This window comes from Lonchura striata, chromosome 6 (assembly GCF_050655825.1).
Source record: "Lonchura striata isolate lonStrDom1 chromosome 6, ASM5065582v1, whole genome shotgun sequence".
NCBI classification, from domain to species: Eukaryota; Metazoa; Chordata; class Aves; order Passeriformes; family Estrildidae; genus Lonchura; species Lonchura striata.
Window position 1 is genome coordinate 36,814,092 of NC_140708.1, and position 21,410 is coordinate 36,835,501.

The window sequence follows — 21,410 nt, forward strand, 5'->3', positions numbered from 1 at the left end:
AGCTCTGCCCCACACCAGGAAATCACAAGGAATAGAGGACACGTTTTCCAAAGCTGTGTTTCATAATATGTGCAGGACAAGGAGGTTTTTGCAATGGATTTTTGTTTCTAGCAAGCGAAAGGTTAGGCAGACTTTCCAGAAGGCATGTTGAATCACAGGGGTGATCTGCAGCCAATCCATACAGCATCAGGGTTTGAACTGAAGCCTGGCTAGTCTAGGCACAGCCCTGAAAACTCAGCACAATCAGAATTGTATTAGTCACAGATTGTTCCTGTACTTTCTCTCTGCTGCCAGATGCAATTTTGGCTTTGTGACTGTTGTTACAACTCAGGAACTTTGTATAAATATTTTAACTTTGTGCATGACCAGCCTTCTTTTTTTTTTTTTTTTCTGTTAATGAAACATAAAAAATATTCTGTTTTCTTTTTGCTTGTCTCTGTTTCATTTGCTGATAAATGTCTTCTTTCTCTACAAAGTATTTGTTTTTGGTGCACTGGGATATAAGCATGAGCCATTTTTTTTGTCTTTTGTGTGGGGTTTTTGTTGTTTTTTTTTTTAAAGAAGGAAAAGCAGTGCCAAAAGAAGATGCTGCTTTTGACCAATGACATCTTGCAAACACGTGCTACGTAAGCTCAATAGCATCTGGTGAGAGGGGAAAGGGCCAGGGTGCTCCCTGTGTCCAAACATGACCCAGATGGGGCTGTTTGTGCTGCTCACAGCTGATCACAGCTCCTGATTCCCCTGCCCTGGCACATCCCTTGGGCTGTGCTGGGATCAGGGACTGCCCTGGGATGCTGCTGCTGCTTCTCTGAAGTGATGGGGAAACTGGGCAGAGCTGCTGAATCCTTCCCAGAGCTCAGCCACAGCCTTATCTGTGGCTGTGGCACTGATAAGGGCTGTATATTATCATTATTAATTAGTAGGGCATTGCTGGTTGTGATAACTTTCCTCTGAATGCAGATAGACATGGAAATGCTTTCTCCTTTCTGTGCTGCCTATTCTGTTGCTTTTCCAGCTCACTCTGTTGAACAAGCTGTTGGTTTAATTGTTTTCTTGCTGTCTGGAGACTGAAAGATAAGTTTCCACAAAGCATCTTACCCTGTGGGAGCTGGCAATGAATTTTATTGAAACAATCTGCTCATCTGAGTAAAACTTCCCTGGTGGGATTGCAACAAAGCTGGATAAAGGGTACACAAGGCCAGTCTTGTTAAACATTAAAACCATAACTTCTGTATTTGCAGCAGCATATAGTGACAACTGATGGCATTATATTTGCTTTCTACTTTGCAGGCATTGTCTGTCTCTTAGGATATTTGACATAAACTGTGGGTGAAAAATACAAAGTGATGGGAATTTGGGGTAGTTTATAATACTGAATTTTTGTCCCTATGGATGACTTATTGAGTCAGGCTTTCAAACTGCTGGTAACAAAACCCTTTAAGAGCCAGCAATGAGCTTCCAAATTAAACATGCAATATTTTTACTTTTTGCCAATACTTGAAGTAGGTCAAGCTTGGAGGAAAGCTAGGTTCAAGTTAGCTTTGCCAAGCAAAAGATAAATGCTTCCAGAATTCTGTTTTGATTTTTGGGTTCAGTAACTTAATCCTCCAAATCCTTAAGTCTAAACCTGCATTTATACGTGTCCAGGTTCATTGATGCTAATAGAAATAGTCTAGTGGCATGGTTAAATTACCTGGGGAGGGTCAGGATCATTTAGACAACAGATACAACAAAAATATTTAAAAACATGTCACATCACTATAAGTGATATAAGAGATTGACTTTTAAAAGTGTGAAGAAAGGGAGAAATGGCACTCAATGTGTATTGTACAGGCAGGTGATGAATCAAAAAAAGTATTTATTTGAAGTATGATCTGTTTCAGAACACCCTTGATTCACTGGCAAGAGTGTGTGGATCCAACCTTCCCTCCCCTTTTTTATTTTTAATTGCTGTAGAATGCAGTGTTTGCTGAATTTTAAGAATGTTTTAGTGGGAATGTCTTCAACTATGTGATATTTAATATGTTTAGAGATAAAATCTTAAAGAAAACTATAATGGTATCCTCTACTGTCATGACTGAAAAATCACATCATGTCCTTAAATCCTAACATCTTCAGAGGAAGACATCACTATGTAGGAGGCAATGTAATTATTTAGAAGAGATGCTTCATTTAAAGAAACTAAGATGAATCATTAGCTGGTGTCTTGTGAGAATATAAAATGCTTTTAAATGTACATACAACTCTTGGGCTGTTGCTTTCATGATTCTTTAGTGTTCACTCTCAAACGATATCATATTTTAACTTCAGCAGCTGTTGGCTAATTATTTCAAGAAGTGTTGGAAGTGGCTCATTTCTAGTATCATCAGATATTTGCTTTGTACAGCAGAGCATAAATATTCCTTTGGTCTTTTGATTGTTCTTGATTTAATGGGTACCTGTTGTGGAAAAGTCCTCCAGTTTAAAGAGCCCACACTGGTGCTTCTGTACCAACCCACACACGAAATACTCAAAGAAAACAGAACAAACAAAATCCCTGAGGGATAAAAACCTCTCTCTTTTCCTCTACCCTGTGAATGTGTTCATCCTTCTGTAACATTTGTTCTGCCAGCAGAGGAATGTCTTTAACATTTGAATTTTCTTCTTTTTCCTTTTTTTTTTCAGGGTAAATTGCCAGTTCTTCTGCTGGGCCAGTCGGCAGACCTGAGGCCAGGGGAGTTTGTGGTGGCCATTGGAAGTCCCTTTTCCCTGCAGAACACGGTGACCACGGGCATCGTCAGCACCACGCAGCGCGGGGGGAAGGAGCTGGGGCTCCGCAACTCCGACATGGACTACATCCAGACTGATGCCATCATCAACGTACGTCCCCCCACTGCTGCCTTCAGCCCTGCCTTCCTCCAGCAGAAATTCCTCCTGGGATGCCCTTCTCAGGAGCAGGGAGGCTTCTCTCCCTGTAACCTGGACCACGGCACCACAGCAGCACGCGGGTGTTCCTTAGAAACCCCCCGAGGAACCACGCCAGGCACAATATCTGCCTTCACTTCAAAATCCTTGCAGATTGCAAGGGAGGAGGCAATATTCTCTGGCAAACAAATATCATTTTGAATTCCATCTTGTTTTCTGAAAAAGAAGCCAGGCTTCATTAAAGGATTCAAGTTTCTTTCTGAATTAAAGCAAAACAATAGTTTTTGTACTTCAGATCTTGGCCTTGTAAGAAATCTTCACTAACAGCTCCCAGAGCTGTCCCAAAATCTTCTCAGATTCTAGAAAACAAAAGGAAAACCTTTTCTTTTTTAACTTACTCTGGCAGTAAGTATTTGCAAAGCTCAGCTAAAATGGGTGATGTTAAAGTGTAGTTTATGGGTTTGGCAGTTTAAGACTGCTCTATCGCATTTATTTAATAGACAATGGAAACAGTACTACAGAAATATTTTAAAAATTTCTTTTATATTTTGCTTGCAACAAATTAAGAGGTAAATACTAAAACATGTTCTTAACTTATGTTTATTTTCAGTATGGGAACTCTGGAGGACCCCTAGTAAATCTGGTAAGAGTTTCTCTGAGTTTGCTTAGATGTCGAGCTTATTGCTTTTTAATTTAAAAAAATTACAAGCATCAATATACCCCACCCAAACCAACAAAAAAGCAAACTCCCCCCACCAGATGTGTGATTTGCAGCTTTCAATATCTGGCTGACTACACAAAATTCACATGGTTCTTACTAATCAGTTGTCTGTGTTTATGTTGGCTAAAGTCTACATTTGGATTTCAATATTTAGGATGTTTATGGTTTGCATAGTTTCAAACAAGTGTAATGTTTTTTTTTGCTCAAGCCTTGCAAAAAGGGAAAGACACATTTTGGACTGAGGTGTTTGCCCTTGCTGTTTATCTTGCAGCTGGTAATTATTTTCTTTTGCACACAGAAACTCAGCTAAATATTTCTAAAATGTATCTACCCTTTCATTTTGAATAACACCAAAGAAATCCACATATTTTCAGGATATTAGGGTTTATTTGCCAATATTCTAGAATGAACTGAAGCAGGTTGCAAAACTGTGTGAGACTCTCGGGTCTCCTGAGGGTACATGGGGTTGAGTCCTCAGGAGGTATGGCACGGACTGAAACTCAGAACTACTCAGAGTTTCTGCCTTGGAGGAGATTTGGCAATTTTTTTTTCCACCCAATTCACAGCACACATTCAGTCACACTTAATCTACACTTAGAAACACCTGTAGTTAGACAGATTTTGTCTGGGATGAACCAGAGAATGAAACTGCTGAGCTTTCAAAAGAGATGACATCAGAGATGTTTCATCCAAAGCTCTTGGAGTTATATTGCCAGGAAAACTTTTGATTTTGGTGAACTGCATTTTTCTTTATGTAATAGTGGCTCGGGAGCAGTCGGTGCCATGCTTTATGTGCTGCTTGCTGAAATAAACACAGAATAGCTGCAGAACGTGTTGCTCATCTGCTGCAAGCATGAGAATTGCCCAGTTTTGATCTCTTCTGCAGCAAGCTGAATAATCACAATGGTTTTCCAAAACTCCTAAGTAATGTTTTATCAATAGACTCAAAAAACTACACTTAAAACACAGGAAATAGAAGACCAGCTACAAAATGTGAATTTGTCTTTGTGACTGCTTGGAAGAAATGATCCATTTCTCTTTGAGGTATTCCATATTTGCTAATTATGGCTTTTTTTTTTTTCCTCCAGGATGGTGAAGTCATTGGAATTAACACATTAAAAGTTACAGCAGGCATCTCATTTGCTATCCCATCTGATAAAATAAAGAAGTTCCTAACAGAATCCCATGACAGACAAGCTAAAGGTACTCCACTTGGGAAGGGGCAATCCAGAAAATAACCTGGTCTAGTGGGTGGCATCACTGTCCATGGCAGTGGGCTGGAAATAAGTGACCTTAAAGGTGCCTTCCAACTCAAACCATCCTGTGATTCTGTGAAAACAGTGACAAACCAGAAAGCCAACAGCCTGCGAGGCTCTTTAGGTCAGGGCAACTGCTCACAACCCGTTTTTCCTTTCTGTAGGGAAAGCTGTAACCAAAAAGAAATACATTGGCATACGAATGATGTCGCTAACCCCCAGGTAAGTAAGCAAGGTGGCTCCTCACCTTTCCCCGGCGTGGTCTCTGCATGCATTTGGATCCAGCTGGTGACGTGCAGCAGCGCCGGGAGGTCGGAGGCAGCACCGCGTGTTCTGTGCGTGCTGGTGGCACGTCCAGCCAGGCCTGGCCACCTTCTCCTCTGCGCCTGCCGCCCGGTGGGACTCTCCTCTAGGCTCTCCTGTGAGCTAGCTCTTAAACAACTCCTGGCTTTTTCTTCTCCTTAGTGCTTCAGAAGAGAATAGCTAGTGACCGTGGCTCTGTCCTGGCGTTACGTCCATGTTGTTGTACGTTTTCATGGCTTACGTCAGCTGCGTGCGCACTCCCATTCCTATAAAGTTGTTTTCATTAAACAATTCACTTAATGTCAAATGAAGCTTCTGTGTGGACTTGCTTATTCATGCTCAGACTGTAAGAGACTCATGAGCAGGTAATGCCATGTCCTGTGGAAATAGCCAGGAGTTTTCCCTCGTGCGGGATGCACAGGTAGAGCAAAGCATTCAAACACAAGGGGTTGGGGGTTTTTAGGTGCTCAGGGTTGCAGGAGGTGATTCTGTCCCTCTAATCTGCTCTGAGGAGAACCCACCTGGAGTTCTGCATCCAACCCTGGGGTCCCCAGCACAGGAAGGTCATGGACCTGTTGGAGCCAGTCCAGAGGAGGCCCCACAGATGATCAGAGGGGTTGAGCACCTGTCCCATGAGGAAAGGCTGAGAGAACTGGGATTGTTCATCCTGGAGTAGAGACCTAATTGTGGGCTTGACCTAATTGTAACCTTCCAGTACCTGAAGGGAGCCTGAAAGAAGGAGAGGGACCATTTACAAAGGGCCTGGAGTGACAGGATGAGGGGGAATGGCTTCAAACTGACAGAGAGCAGATTTAGATCAGATATTAGGGGAAAAAAAAATCTTCCCTGTGAGGGTGAGGGTGCCCAGAGAAGCTGTGGCTGCCCCTGGATCCCCGGAACTGCCCAAGGCCAGGTTGGGTTGGGCTTGGAGCACCCTGGGATAGTGGAAGGTATCCCTGCCCATGGCAGGAATGGGGACTGGATGGGTTTTCAGGTCCCTTCTAGCCCAAACCATTTGATACCATGATCTGCTAGTTCTAAAGCTTTGAATGTTTTAATTCTGATTGTCTGTATCTGTTGAAATGATTGCCTTTACCAGAAATAGAAATTAAAAAGCTGTATGCATGCAAAAATATGTAGTAATTTCTGAAATATGCATCTAAGGGTTAAAATGAATGCTGAAGTGACATAACAATGTGTGTAAAACACCTCAACTCGTGTTAAGTGACTTCAGAAAAATGTGGGGGGGAGTTTCTTCCTGTCTTGACAAAATATTTTTTTTTTGCTATTTCTTAATTTTTCAGCAAAGCTAGAGAGCTGAAGGATCGCCATAAAGACTTCCCTGATGTTGTCTCTGGGGCCTATGTCATTGAAGTCATTCCAGAAACACCAGCTGAAGCGTAGGTTGAAGTACTTTTTTCTCAAAACCACTGCCACTGACTTAAGGGGGTAATGCTGGAGACTGTTCCCTGCTTAACTGGCTTTCTTCATGATGCTGAATTAACAAGGCTGCGACCATCTGATTGCTATTAGGTTGTCTGATGGAAATGGGTTTGTGGTTTCAGCCTGGTCCCTGATGGGCAATATTGTAATTGTGTCAGGGTAGTGCAGGGAAGCCCTGTCAGCCTTCCAGGCCCAAAGGGAAGGGATTTAGGGGGAGTGAAAACTCCTTTTTCGTGTTTTTTCAGCTTCCAAGGCATCTGTTGTACCAGTGCCAGTGCTGAATAAAGACTTTTGTTCCTGCACACTCTCCATGGCCCTGCTGGTCACTGCAGGAGAGCAACTGAGAAGCTTTTGAGTCCACTTTGGAAGAAATGTCCACCTCAGTGTTGGCCAAACCCACCAGCTCCCCTGGCACACCCTGGGGCTGAAATCCTCTCTTGGCAGCACTCACACTTCCATGTGAGAGCTTTGTCAGCAGTCACATTACTGGAAGAGCTTTTGAGTTTGGACAACTGATTTTTTTTTTTTTTGTTTGTTTTTTTTTTTGTTTTTTTTTGTTCCTATTACTCAGTATTTGCTCACAAACTGGCCCTGCTGGTTGGTGCCATGTCTGGGTGAAGCCTGGCAGCTGGGCTGTGGTCACTGGCACTGGTCTGGCTGGCTTTTGCTGGAGACACTTTCCTCTCAGGGTTTGCTTGATAGGAAACTGCTCAGTAATCCAGGGCAGGAAATGGGAAACCTTATTCATTTTCTGAAACTAGGGATCATTTAAGAGAGGAGTAAATCTTTGTGGCAACCAAAGGCATGTAGGCAGAAAGCTGCTTGGGGCAGGCATGCATTGCCTTTTAGGAAGACTGCAAGGATGGTTGGATGGTGTCTTTTGGGGCAGTTTGGGTGTAAGATAAACAGTGATAGCTGCCCAGTGTGCTCTCTGAACTACTGCTGTGTTTGCAGATGATCCCTGCTGGCAGTGCTGGTCAGGCAGAGCACGGGTGAGTGTCTGTAGTGTGGAGGAATGTGCAGGAATGATTTGGCTGCTTCAATGTGGGACTGGAATTGCTGCCTTGGTGTTCAGGTTCAGCCTGAAGGTGCAGAACAGCAATTTTAGGGGTGTGGGTGATAGCAGAGAGTGACTTTAGAGAGACAAAATGTGAGGCAATGTAAACTTCTAATGTGAAGGGAGATCCAAATCAGGGTGCTCCATCTAAAGGCTGGCCTGGCAGTTAAAATGCAGCCCATGTTGGCTCTGTGCCCCAACTCCCAGTCCCCTGGCCCAGAGGTTTCCTCCTTTCTGCTGATCTGTCCAGCATGTGTTGTGTAAAAATGCAGGAGCAGAGCTGCAGTGACCCGTCCTGGCTGTGAGTCACATGGAGAGGCTGCATGAAAAACCATGCAATGACTTCCTCCACCAGCATGTTTTCAGCCCTGCCTTCTGTAGGCAACCAGATTTGTTGCAAACATTGGCCAAGAGCATCCTGCTTGCAGGAGACACTCGTGTCAGGCCCCTTCTGTGGGTGGAAGAGGCTGAGGAGTGGTCTGTGGTTTCGTGAAGGATTATGCTTGTGAAGGGTTGAATCATGTCTGATCTGTCTTGGTTAATTTTTCCATAACTTGGAGCCAGGTCGTTGTGCAAGACTGGGCAAGATCTTGTGGTCTGTGGCATCCCTCACCAGCCATTTCTTGGTGCTGGCAGCAGCTCCAGCCAGCCTGGGGAAGAGACACAGCCCTGGTTCTGCCCCGTCTTGCTTTGAGCCAGGAAGGTTCAGGTTTTGAGGTGAGAAAAAAGGATTTTGGCTGCTCTAAGCAGCAGAGGAAGGACACATTTGATTTTTGGTGACCAAACTGGACAGCTACATGTGTTGCCCTGCTCAGGTTTAAAACATGAAGGGTGGGGGAACTGGAAGTCAGTAAGCTCTGTATGGAGAACAGGGGCTGAAATCCCTCATTAGCACAAAGTGCCACTCAGGTTGCTTCTCTATGTATTCAGGAACAAAAGCTTGGGAGATCTCTCCTCTGAAATAAATCTGCTTTGTGCAATTATTTTAGGAGACAGATATCAACACCTAGGATCTTTATTGCAGAATTAACCACTATTTGCAACAGCGAATTCCTTTGAAGGCAGTGAAATATGGGATACATCAAACTCGTACCTCCATCAGAGGCTGAGGTTTCTGCACTTCATTGTAATCTTCACTGCTTCATAAATTCTGATTGCTTTTCTCATGCCTGCCATGCCTGCACAGCTGCTGTTGGGTGGGAAATAGAAATAACCCAGCGATCTTTTTTCTTTCCCCCCCTAAAAATAAAACTGCAATCATAATAACACACTGCTGCTTTGTGTGTTTTCAGTGGTGGCCTGAAGGACAACGATGTGATTATCAGCATCAATGGACAGTCGATAAGCTCAGCCAGTGATGTCAGTGACATTATTAAAAAGGACAGTACGTTGCACATGGTTGTGCGCAGGGGCAACGAAGATGTGATGTTAACAATAGTTCCCGAAGAAATCGACCCCTAACCAGAAACATGAGCTGGATTTCATGTTTTCTTTTAACAGCAATGGACTGCTTGTATTCTCTCTGTGCTGGTACAGGAAAACGTTAGACTTCTGACCAACATTCTGCTTGTTCAGTGGAGTAGTATTGGCCAACAGAGTAACTTCTACTAGGTTTAAGGTGCAAAATCAATGTAATTTCACATACTCCAGATGATAATTTTTTTCCTTCTGTATTATGTATGCAATGTATTCTTTACTGGCTTTTACAACCCCCGCTTAACGAATCGACGTTTGCTTTCCTGTGTTGAGATTTCCTGTCATTTCCTCTAAGACTTAAACAAAACAAAACCCACGCACACAATGTGTGTTGTGGCATTCAGGTATTTATAGGTTAGCTGTGTTTTAACTGGAAATGCCATTGTAAAGGAGTAGTCGGCCTAAAAGAAAGCACAATTGGGAAATAAAGTTTGATTCATAAACACAAAAGGAATCCCAACCCAAATAACCTCCCGACGATCCCGTGCAGGACTTTAATACTATGATATTTTCCTAGTGCTATTAAAAGAATTCAACAGTACTTCTTGTGAGTGACTCATTTTGCTTCCCCTTATGGAGTGGTTTTCTTTGCATGGTACATCTGCCTGGAGGATGTCCTGGTGGTCTCCTTTTAATCATCATTTAATCAGATGACTTATTTTTCAGTGCCTTGTGTTTGTGCTTTTGTGCATCTGTTCTCCTCAGCAAGGCTGGGCTCAATTTGTCATCTTGCCTATGTCTTCCAGATGTTAATGCATTTTCCTTACTGTTTTAATTACAACTCCATCAATGTCTGGAATCTGTTTGCCCACTGTAGAAATTGCCACATGGTGGACCACAGATCTCATACCATTCTGGTTCAGATATTAGGATGTCTGTAACCATTTAGATCTGGCCTTAAACTCTTTAAAACTGGCCTGGTTTATCCAAATCTGGAGTGCTGGTGTGTGTATGGACCTGGTTTTGACTCTGGGATATTGGGCATTCCTCTAACAGGTATTAATCTTTATACATATGTTTATTGATGCCCTAGAAGCTTGGGGGTGGTGAGTGGGCTTGTCTTGCTGTGAAGGAGAACAATCAACTACACCTAATTACAAGGTAATTACTCATTGGGTGAACAATAGGCTAAGCAGCCTTTTCTTTCCTCTGTTGTAACATGTATTTCAGAGAATAAATCCAAGGGCTGTAGACAAGTTTTGGTGGCTGTCATTCCTAAACATGCTCTTCTTTTAGAAAAAGAATGTTTTAGTAAACCTCTGCAGCTGGGTAGCTGGCAGTTTGTGAGTTTTAAAGAAAGGGCTGTATTCCACCCAAATGCAGCAATAAATCCTCGAGAGCTGGACTCCTGACAGTGCTCCTTCTCCTCCCTGCTCTATTTCAGTTCTCTTTCAGTTTATCCCAATTTGGGCAGCCTCTGTATCCCCAGCTGCCACTGCCTGCCCTTACTCACCTGGATCACTGTAAATTTACACAGTGTAGCATTAATGAACTGCAGTGCACCTTTCAGGGCAGCATTGACAGGATGGAACAGCTCATTTCCAACTTGTGCTTTGGCTGTGGAAAATCACATGTGTGAAAATCTGCCAAAGCACTGCAGTGCCAAGCACTGCCAGTCTGCAATCCTTTCTAGCCCAAGAAATGCAAAGAATGATCTTGCAGAAGTCTTTTGTAACATCTTTGCAGTGCAAGGTCATCTTGCTGATGTTGATTAATGTTCCAGGTTGCTGTTGACGTTTTGCAGTCTGTTTGTGCCCTGTGTACCACAGAGTGGTAACACACAGCTCTCAGCAAAAATGAGTTTAAAAATCACCTGCCTTCTCTAGTACTCCACCTAACCCAACTAGCAAAAGTTAAACTAAAGCCCCAAAGCCAGGAAATTGTGTTTAAAACCAAAGTTATTTTTCATCTGCCTTTTTATTTCAAAACTGGTGCTTGCACAATTTGCAGAGCTGATTGATTCTCTTTGTTGCTGTTGCTTGTTGTTGTGGTCTCTTAATATGCAAACTCATTAATTTTCTTTGTGTGGGCATTAGGAAAGAAGCAAATGAAATTCTGTAAATGGTTTTCCTGAGTCATTGGGATTAGTGAAATATTTGACCAGAATTCTAGCCCTGAGCTCCATCCACTGGGATGTGAGATGGTCTCATATTGTAGCCATTCACTTTGAAAGTGATTTTCTGATTTACCTTTTCTTGACTTATAATTAATTTCTGTGCAGTGGATATTGGTAACCACATGAATATCATATGGAACAATATTTAGAATTTTCTTGTATGCAACCATGCAGCTACCCAGATGGTTTCTTACAATCAAAGTATTCTCCAAATGATTTTTGAATATGTGAAGTAAGATTACTGATAAGTAGAGATGTGGAAGCAAAGTTTTTCTTTAAATACAATTCATACCCTGTATTTTTGATGTATGGGGTTATAGATGGGAATGGTTTCTATACTTTGTTGCTTCAGCAGACAGTTCTTTCCAAAATGCACTTGAAAATACTTTGTACAGAATAATTTTGGCACAGTTTGTTTAAATATCAGTTTCCTGGAAGTTTTATGAAGTGTTGGATGTAGTATCAGGGAAATTGGACATTCTGGCTTGATTTTCAGTATTTTGGAGCTTCTGAAATGGAAACTGGAGTGGCTGTGTGTGATGCTGAGTAGATGGCTACGTGTGCTACACTTGGAGGTATTTCGAAATGCAAGTTCACTTATTCCATAAGGGAAAGGTCTTGAGCTGTAAAAAATGGTCATGACTAACAATTGTCTGGTTTCTTTGGCTTAGATGCCAAGAAGTAAAATCCTGTCATTTCATTGCCAGAGGACTTCTTTTTTTTTTCTTTTCTTTTTCCCCTCCTTACCTAGAACTATTTTGTACTGGTGTTAAGGTAGCTGAGGGTATTTTTAAAACCACATCTTCCCAAACTATGGTGAGAGGGACGTTAGTAAGGCATGGTTAGATTATAGACAGGTTCTTATCATATGTCAGAAAAGTACTGCAGAACTAACTGTACTGATTAGATATTAAACTGATTAAAACTGCAGCTGCAAATACCCAGCAGGTAAACAGAAGTGATGAAGGTAGAAGTCACCAGTCCAGAGCAGTGAATGATGAGTGCAGTGAGAATTCAGCTCTGTGTGGTGGTAGGTCACCGTGTGGGTCCTTTGCAGGTTCCCTCAACCCCCCAACCCCATCTCTTGTGCAAGATGCTGGCAGGGAAGTCAGAGCTGGACACTGGCCCCAGGATTTAAGCCAGTTCAGCCTCTTTGTACCATTCCTCTGTAAATATGCATTACTTTGATCAGTTAAGGATTGTTTACTGCATAAAACTACTGCTAAAACCAGTGTATATGTAAATTGACTAATTGGGCAGAGAAAGTAAAGAAAGAAACATTAATTTAACCTATCTACATCTGCTGGGAAGTTTTCCTCCAATTTTCAGGGTTTTGTTTAGTAGTCATGGTACTGCAGCATCTGTCCCCATAAACTTTCTGAGGAAGTGGGTAATAATTAGCAACTGATTAGAAGGAAAATGAGTCAGAGCTAAAGCACACGAGTCAAATTTACTTAATGTGGTAAAGAATTCAATTTAGGAGCTTGAAGGAGAAGAAAATTAAATATTTTTTCTGTTCATTCCTTTTCTGTTCAGTGTTTATGCAGAGACCACAGTGATTTTCAGAAAGTTTGCCATGTGGATATTTGAGGGAGATGGACTATGCTAACAGCAGTGCAATGTAATCTTCCTTTCCCCTCTGAAATGGAGTTAATGGTGCAGACCAGCCCTCCACAGGGGAAAATACATTTGTGGGGTGTTATTGATTGAGAAAGCTGTGATTCAGGCTGTGTCCATGCAGTGACTGGAGGATTTGCTGTGTCTGCCTGGACAACCCTTCCCAAAGTCTCTGAAAGCTGAGAGAGGAGCAGCAGCCCTTGGGCCTGACCCCACAGCTGCAGTCCTCCAGGAAAAAAAGGTATTTTACATAGATCAGAGAATAGCTTGGGTTGGAAGGGACCTTAAATTCCTCCTAGTCCCACGGGCTGGGACATCTTCCACTATCCCAGGTTGCTCCAAGCCCTGTCCAACCTGGCCTTGGACACTGCCAGGGATGGGAGAGCCACAGTTTCTGTGCACAACCTGTTTGTGAGAACCTGTGCACAGTTAAATCCACGAGAGGGCGAATTGAAACTAAAAACTCATCCCCAGCCTCTGGAAGCTGAGCCTGGAGGTGTCACTGTGGTTTGGGGCACTTTCTGCTGCTGTGGGGCTGTGCTGGGGGTGACCTCCAGGAGGAAGGGGGGGATGCAGGGGGAAAAGATGTCCACGGAAGTGTGAACTTAGTGTCTGCCCAGAAAGAAGTGCTGAAAGATGTTCTCATAAAAATTTATTCCAATATTCCAAGGAGCTGGGCAGTTCTGGCAAGGGAAAAATAGATTTTGTCTGCGTCTCATCTCCGGTAAGTTCATGTGTCTGGCAAGGAAGGAGAGTAGACTGTCTGATTTGGAAAACTAGAATGTTTCAGCATGCTGTGACTGTTTGAAAATTCTTTGCACTTGTAAGAAAAAGAAATCAGCCCACCGACCTGCAAATCAACCAGAAACAGGCAAATATAACAGAAAAGGAGCTGTAGCTGCCACTCTCTGGTGCAAAACAAACCAACTGTAATTAACAGAGGAATAAATGTACAGATCCTCACATCTCAATCAGCATTTAACTTGGAGGGCAGGATACTAAAAGGAAACCTTCCTTTTGAAGAGGAATTGGCAAAAGAATGCTTCATTTCACCAGTGTGGTTAGTGGGAGATCAAGATTTTATTCATGTAACAGTGAAGGGTTTACAACTATGAAAATGTTGCATTTACATAAACAGCTATGTAAAGGATAATAGACTGAAGCTATGACACTCATCTTGGTTTTGTTTTGTTTGTCTAATAATTTTGCTTTTATTTAGCTTCAGCTGAAGGGTTTTAATGCTTGTTTGTTTAATGAAAAAGCACTTCCACAGAGAAGGTAGGGCTGTGCAAAAGGAAAAGCTGCACTGGGATCAGTTCCAGCCTGTGCAGTGAGTTCCTGCAAGCACTGAGGGACACTGCAAACCTCTCCAGTCCTGCAAAGGGCTGGCTTTACTGCCTGAAGAGCAGACCAGTGGTTTTCTTCCTTTTCAATTAAAAGCCAAAGTGCTCAGCACTGTCTCTGCCCAGGAGGAAAAGAAACAAGAGCAAATCCCAACCCACAGATGTTCAGTGTCGTTGGTTTGGTACCCAAATGCTAGATGCTGCAGCTCCACTCTTGGCACAACGCCCCTGGAGACAGAGGACAATTGTCCTCACTGATTGTTTTATTATCTTTCAGGTAACATTTTCTAGCTTGTCCTCATCGCTGGACACATCTTTTCAGTTGCTCCAGATTCTTTTTTAGGTGCCCAGTCTGGCCACAGGGCATCACTTCCAGCATATGGCTCTCCATAAGTAAAGAGACTCAGGAGATCCAGCACTGCATTTATCTGTAACTAGCATGGAGTGATGTTATATAGGATTGTATTCATTTTATAGCTCTGGTTTCAGTCTGGGAGGGTTTGAAATTGTAGCCTGAAGAATGAATAAGACATCATGTGCTTTCTCATCTTCATCACTGAAGTGCTTCAGACTTGTTTAAACAGAAGTGGTAGAAGGTTTATTCCTAAAATTGAAAGGGTTATTTCATCTTCCCCAGTCCAGATGTCATCATATCCAGGTGTTACCACAGGCAAATCTTTACATAAATTTAATATAACTTTCATGTGACTATAACATGCTATTAACCACCTATATTAATGTAATTGTAAATCCTGCTATTTAGAATCAGCCTTTATTCATTACATTCAAATATGATAATTGGCTGTGCAAAAGAATTGCCTTGAGCCAAAATGACATACACAAATTACATTACATTAACAATGTTGTTATTACTAAAACCTGAAACTTGTACTCATTACAGGACAAAAAAAATTACAGCAACCTAGCAAACATTTGCACTTAACAAAATTGTTAATATTTTGATCAAAAATGCAATCTTTCAGATGAGGTTAGCTTCTGGATTTCGGGATGCCCACAATAAAATCTGATCTATGGGAATTCATTTCCTTAAGACTGTTTTCTTTGCCTGCATTTCTTCTGAACACAGGGACTCAGAAGGGTTAATAGGGGATTTCTAAGGTGAGCCCATGCCCAAGAGAAATGTATTTAGGTTCTCCTATGGAAGTGGGCACTGCTCAGAAGGCCAACAAGATGGACAGTCAGCCTTGTGTTTATTATGACAGGAATTTTTCCTTTTTCTGTTGTTTGAGCCATTCTGTGGGAGATCCTGAATGGGAATGTGGAAAAGGTGCCCTGTTGTTTTGGGTGTCATTGAAAGAGGAGTTGAGCAGGATGCTGAACAGATGGCTGGTGCACTGAGCAAGGTGGCAGGGCTGGCTCTTGATAAGAAGCATGGTTTTCTGAGAGGATTTTGCCTCCAAGTTTTGCCTGGCACTTCATTATTGTGATGAGCTGCCCATATGTATTTTATAAAGTGGAGGTTGTAATTATTGCAATCTGTTTGGGATCTGCTTTAGGGCATTTTCTGTTTCTGGATCAGATCCTTGCCAAACCTCAGCCACAGCAGGGAAATTGTGCTTCCAGGAGAGCCTGCTTCAGCAAAGAAATAGAATTGTTTTAGTTACAACAATGGCCACAGAAAATTATTTCCAGACACTGGGCAGTGGCTCTGTAGAACAAGGAATGGGAAATGGCACAGAAACCAAAGGCAGAGAAAAGAGCCTTGATGTGATCCCAAAGCTCCTGTGGAAGGGCAGTGCAGGAGGGCAGAGCTGGGGCTGCCTCCCCTGGGAGCATCAGTGCCAGGCTGCAGCTGGAGCTCATCCCTGGTCCCTCAGAGCAGGAACCTGCTTGGATCTCTGAGTGGGAGGTTCCCAGGATACAACCCTAAATGTCTGAATTTCTGAATTTCATGCTGGAAGTCAGTTTTGCCTTCAAATACAATGCAGATCTGAATCCTGTGTCTGTGCTGGTCAAACAGCTGCTCCCCTCATGAAGGACATTTTTGTGCTTTTTTTTTTTTTTTTGTCTTTTAAAAGACTTTATGGATAAAGTCTCTCTCCTTTTTAACACAAATGGCCTTGGCTTTGATGTTTTTTAGGCTGGCTGTGGTCTTATTTATTTTGTCAGGGTGGCAGAAGGGTTTGATGCAATTACAGGCCATACTGGGAATAGGAGGCAGCACTGCAAGGTTTATAACCAGCAGTGATCAGCCCAGCTGAATTAATGAAACCATTGTCCTAAATTCAAAACCAGGTGGGATAGATTGTTTAGGAAGCTGGCCAAACTGTATAGGCAAAAGTATGTGTTAATAATAAATAGCACTGTTTCTTATGCAGTGGGTGAGAAACTACGTGGAAAGATTGTCAATATTTGTTTGATAGCAGTGTTAAACTTTATTTAATGACAAAAGAAAATGTTTTAGCATTTTGGGGGGTAAAGGAACTTGTGGCAGATTGTAAGCATGAACACCAGCTTTGGGTCTGGAGCTCTTAGTTACAAGTAAATGTAAATTTTTGAGCTGTGATAGCTGCCAAGTGCTTCTGGTAATCCTTAAGTTAATGGTAATATTTTTACTCTTCAGTGAAATTTCATGGGATTGTGGTTTAATCGTTCATTCCACTAGTTATATTCCTTTCTTGGTTCAGCAAACAATAAAATCTTTCAGACCCACCCTCCTCCTGCAAATCACAGAAGTGCATTTTTCAATTTCTACTGTTTGTTGGGTAACAGATCAAATTTGTTCAACAAACATAAAGCAAGATCCAGGGGAGATCTGGGATGGATGGAAGCTGAACTGCCCCTCCCTTATCTCTTGCTGGCATCAGTTACAAACCTTGGAGGTATTTACATTTAATTATTAGACTGGAACATTTAGCAACTGTCAAGGTTTGAAATGGTGGCAGATATCAGTGAATTCCAGGTGAAGGTACTAAAGACAGGAAAGCAGAAGGTATTTTGTCTCTGAGCACTGGTGGTTCCCATCTTAAAATGACTTTGGAGTTATTCTGTTCAGCAAAAAAAAAGAAAAAAAATCCCAGGTGAAATCCATCAATCTCATCCTGAAAACCAATCTAAACACTTGATTACCAGGTGGCCAGGGTGGGAGAGGTCTCTGCTTCTATCTCTATAGTGCTTGACATGGAAAATTGTAGGGTAAGGAGCAGCTTTCTGCAATTTTAAAGGTTCTTTGAAAGTGTGGAAACCTCAGTCCTAGTCCCTATTCTAGGTCTTATTATTGTCTCTGTTGCAGTAGCTGTTTATGTAGATCTTGGGTGTTAAGAGATCCTAATGACAAGGATATTCTCAAAAATTATATTTTTCATTTATTTTTCCATTGCTGTTGACCCTTTATCAGTCTTTACAGCTGCTGGCCTGAGTGTGTTGGTTTAAGGAGTGGTGACTTTATGTTCATACAAAGGAATATGCTGTGCTCTGACATGGTGTGTAAAATATGGGGGTACCTGCTACCAGAAAGCAAACAGGGATCAAAGTGTTCCTGTTCTGCACGATGTTCCCTCACTGTAAAATCAAAGATTTCTCTTATCTCATACTTATATTTGGTAAACAAATTTTGTTGCCTTCAAAGAGGTTGGTGTTTATTAATTGGGGTGGGTTGGAGCCAGTGGAGGTCTGGGAGAGGGAGGAGTGCTGGAAGCAGATGAGGTGTGACAAGGCACAAGTGTCCTTTCATCTGCCTAGTGCTTTTCCCAAATAATCCCAAATCTTCTCATTTCCTCAACAGTTCAACATCTCTTCCAAACATGGGAAAGCAGCTCAAAAATAGCAGAGCTGGTTACCTAATAAATGTTTCAGCTGCAATCTTTCACTGACTCAAAGGAACTGTCCCAGGCTCTCAGGTTCTTCAAGCTTTAAATAATAGATTGGTTCCATTTTCTATGACTTTACTTGAAACATCTTGTTATGACAGGTCCAAAACAGAAATTTTATGCACTTTAGTATTTTGGTCAAATAAAAATTCTTTGCTGAATTCAGCCTGAATTTATGCTGAGCCTTTTTTCTCCTTATTTTTTAACTCTGCTCCTGGCTGGAGAATGGTTACTGCTCTGGAATGTCACAGATCCTAAGTATCATAAGAATAAAATTATTTCCTTACACAGCTCTTGGCTCTCATGGAGATCAGACCCCACCTGCTTACTTGGATGCTCTCACCCGTAACTCGCCAGGCATGAGGTTTTTGGACAAACCCCCTCTGCCCTCCTGTGAGCTGCTGATGTGGATCCAAATTCATTTCCTCCTGGGGGTGAGGGAGACAGGAGGGGAGCAGAGAGGAGTGGGCTGGGAAAGGAGCAGCAAGCCAGGAGAGAGAGGGAACAAGAGGAATGAAGAGAGGAGACCCCACAGCCATGTGGGGGGAACTCAGGGTCTGTGTTTGTTTGCAGTGGTGGCTTCTCTGCAGGTACCTTGCCAGCAAGATCTTTAATTGGTTCTGTTCCAGCTGTGCACGGGCTCTCAGACGTCCATGGTGAACACAGGCACAGCTGGATAAGAAGGAGAACAGCAGGAGAACTGAAGGAATCTCTAGAGGGTCAGTGGGAGGGTTGTAGGGCTGAGCCAAGCAGCTGCAGATAACAGGGACAGAGCAGTGCCAGCAAGCCTTCTACAGGAAAAGTCCATTTCAGCCTGGTTTCTCTCCTTGCCAGATGCACCACTGTACTTCAGGAACAATTTTGTAACTTAGTGGCCAGTGAGAAATGGAACCAAGTGCAGCAGAGGGATGGCAGGAGGGAACTGGTGTTCCCACGACCAGGGACCAAGGCTGTGTCCAGTGCCAGATTAAATAATTTAATCTTCCCCATCCCAAGCAAACATAACTCAATCATAAATCTTGATTTCCTGATGCAATGAAACCATTCCTGCCTTACAATTTGCTTTGGTGTCACTTGTGCAAACAAAGCTTTGCACAGAGGTGCAAGGAAAGGGAACAGGTGGGGAGAGTGGACAGGGAGCAGGGATCTGTGTGCCATGGAGGCTATTTCAGCGTGGGATGAGTGATTGGTACCTGCTTTCTGGCCCTTGCCATGCCCTGTTGTAGGGGAGAAGCATCACTGATGCTGGAATAGAAGTAATGGTTTCAATTGAATTTGAAGGAGTTAGTGGGAGCTGACTGCTTATAAGAATTAATTAAATAGTGTGAACATTTTGCATCCTTTCTCCTCTCCAATGGACAAGCATTTCATTACATATTTGACTTTTAAAGGAAGCATGAATCCAAACTGAAACGAATGTTTCCACACATTCCATCAAGTTCCAGCTCTGGTTAAATGAGCCAAGAGTCAAGAAAATCCCCCACTCCATCAGGCATCCCACCTGGTGGGAAGAAACATCCAAAAAACCAGGTCAGTACTAGGGCACCATTTTGCTGCTGGCTCTTTTATCACAGAAAGAGTGATAAAGTTCTGGAATGGCTGCCCAGGGAGGTGGTGGAGTCACCATCCCTGGGTGTGTTTAACAAAGCCTGGATGTGGCACTGGGTGCCAGGGTTGAGTTGAGGTGTTGGGGCTGGGTTGGACTCAATGATCTAAATTTAAGGCTTCTTCCAACCTGGTCATCCTGTGAATTCTGTGAATTTTTTTCTGCAATGTCAGGGTAGTGACCACTGCAAATGAAATTAAATAAAGGGAATGGTTCAACAGGTGCCAACTGGTGTCTTGACTACTGACCCAGCAACTCTGGTGCTTTGGTGTGTTCCAGCCAGCTCTGCAACAGTCCCACCTCAGGGCTTGGCTGAGTTTTATTTAGTTCTTAAATTGTATTTAAGAAAGTGCAAAATGCCATGCAGGAAACGAGGATTTGGGACAGAAAGCACAAGGAACAGCCCTTTGAACACTAAAAATAGAGGAGATGGAGGAGGAGGGGATTCTCTTTGTGCCAGACCTGAGATGTCCCCACAATCCACAGAGGCCTCTGTGCTGGAGCAAGAAGGAGCTGATGGAGAGCTGATGCTGGATTATCCTGTTGGTTTATGCAGCCCAGGGGTAGGACCAGCAATGGAGCATTAAAAAAGGGTGAGGAGGACAGAGCAGCAGTGACAAACTGCCATGGACTCACCACGGCTCCCTGTGCCACTCAGAGGGGGGGAAAGGACAGCAGTGGAGTGAAGAGGTGACCTTGAGCCTGGCAGAAGAGGGAGTAGGGAAGGTGTTGCTTCAGTTTTATGTCTTTCTCACTATACAAGTCTATTTTAATTGGCAATCAAGTTGTTTTCCTAGAAGCTGAATTTGTTTTCCATGTGACAGTAAGTAATTTTCCCATCCTTATCTCAACCCATGAACTTCTTCACCTTTTTTTCTTCTCCTGCACTCTTGAGTATGAGGAATGAGAGAGGGACTGGGTGCATGTCTTGCAGCCAGCCAAAGGCAATCCACCACTCTTCTTTTTTATCTAAGGGACTGAGATGCTGGGCTCCACACAGAGAATGCCAGTGCTGGAGTGGGATGGCCATGCAGTGCTGATTGCCACTGGCATCTCTGTGCACCAGTCACCCTGAGCACGGGGTTGTCTCACACGTTCTCTTTTTGTGTTCAAATAGTACCAACTTTCACTGACTTTTGAATTGTTTTAGTCTGGTTTTATTTTTCTTTCATCTCTCCAGATCTGCAACAGCTGCCCCAATGTGTTTGCCAAGCCACAACCCTTACTTCCTCCAGTCCCTCCAAGGGACCACTTCCTCCACCTGCCCTGCAAAGCCATGAGAATAAAAGTCTCCCCATGTTTACAGAGTCAACAAACTGTTTGCATGTCTAACAAACTAATCCTTTCATTTGTCCCCCTTTCTCACAATGGAGTTCGTGCCTCCTTTCTCCTTTTGATCTTCCTTTGGCTCTCCTGTGCTGTGTGAAGTTGAGTTTGGTCATTGGCTGTCCAGGACTGTTGCATTGCATGGTTCAGGAGGCACAAGAAACCTGTTCCTGAGTTTTTAAGAAGCAATTTGTTTGCCAATCAGTAATAAATCCTAAACTAACAGCAGGAACAACCAGGATGTCAAATTTTTATCTACTAGAAGTTTTTGCATGTTCTCTCTAGAAAAGAGAATGCAAAATTCTGAGTTACACAACTTACTAACACCCTGAGATTTTTAAAGATTGATTGAACTTTGAATATAACCCTACTTTGAATTGAGGCTTGGATCAGGGGCTCTTCCAGGCTAAGT

At 42.8% G+C, this 21,410-nt stretch overlaps 1 protein-coding gene across 2 annotated transcripts in view; it reads left to right on the top strand.

Annotated features, from left to right (window-relative positions):
• HTRA1 (HtrA serine peptidase 1) overlaps nucleotides 1-9,701 on the top strand; it is a 31,104-nt gene extending 21,403 nt beyond the window's left edge. The window contains exons 4-9 of one of the 2 annotated variants that reach the window (XM_077784732.2): nucleotides 2,665-2,859; nucleotides 3,515-3,547; nucleotides 4,714-4,828; nucleotides 5,046-5,103; nucleotides 6,489-6,584; nucleotides 8,977-9,701. In XM_077784732.2, coding sequence (XP_077640858.2) covers nucleotides 2,665-2,859; nucleotides 3,515-3,547; nucleotides 4,714-4,828; nucleotides 5,046-5,103; nucleotides 6,489-6,584; nucleotides 8,977-9,145 — 666 coding nt within the window. In that variant the 3' untranslated portion in view covers nucleotides 9,146-9,701. Of the gene's footprint in view, nucleotides 1-2,664; nucleotides 2,860-3,514; nucleotides 3,548-4,713; nucleotides 4,829-5,045; nucleotides 5,104-5,346; nucleotides 5,496-6,488; nucleotides 6,585-8,976 lie in introns of those variants that run through there. The other variant, XM_085582914.1, reaches the window with a different exon arrangement.
• The last annotated feature ends 11,709 nt before the right edge of the window (nucleotides 9,702-21,410 follow it).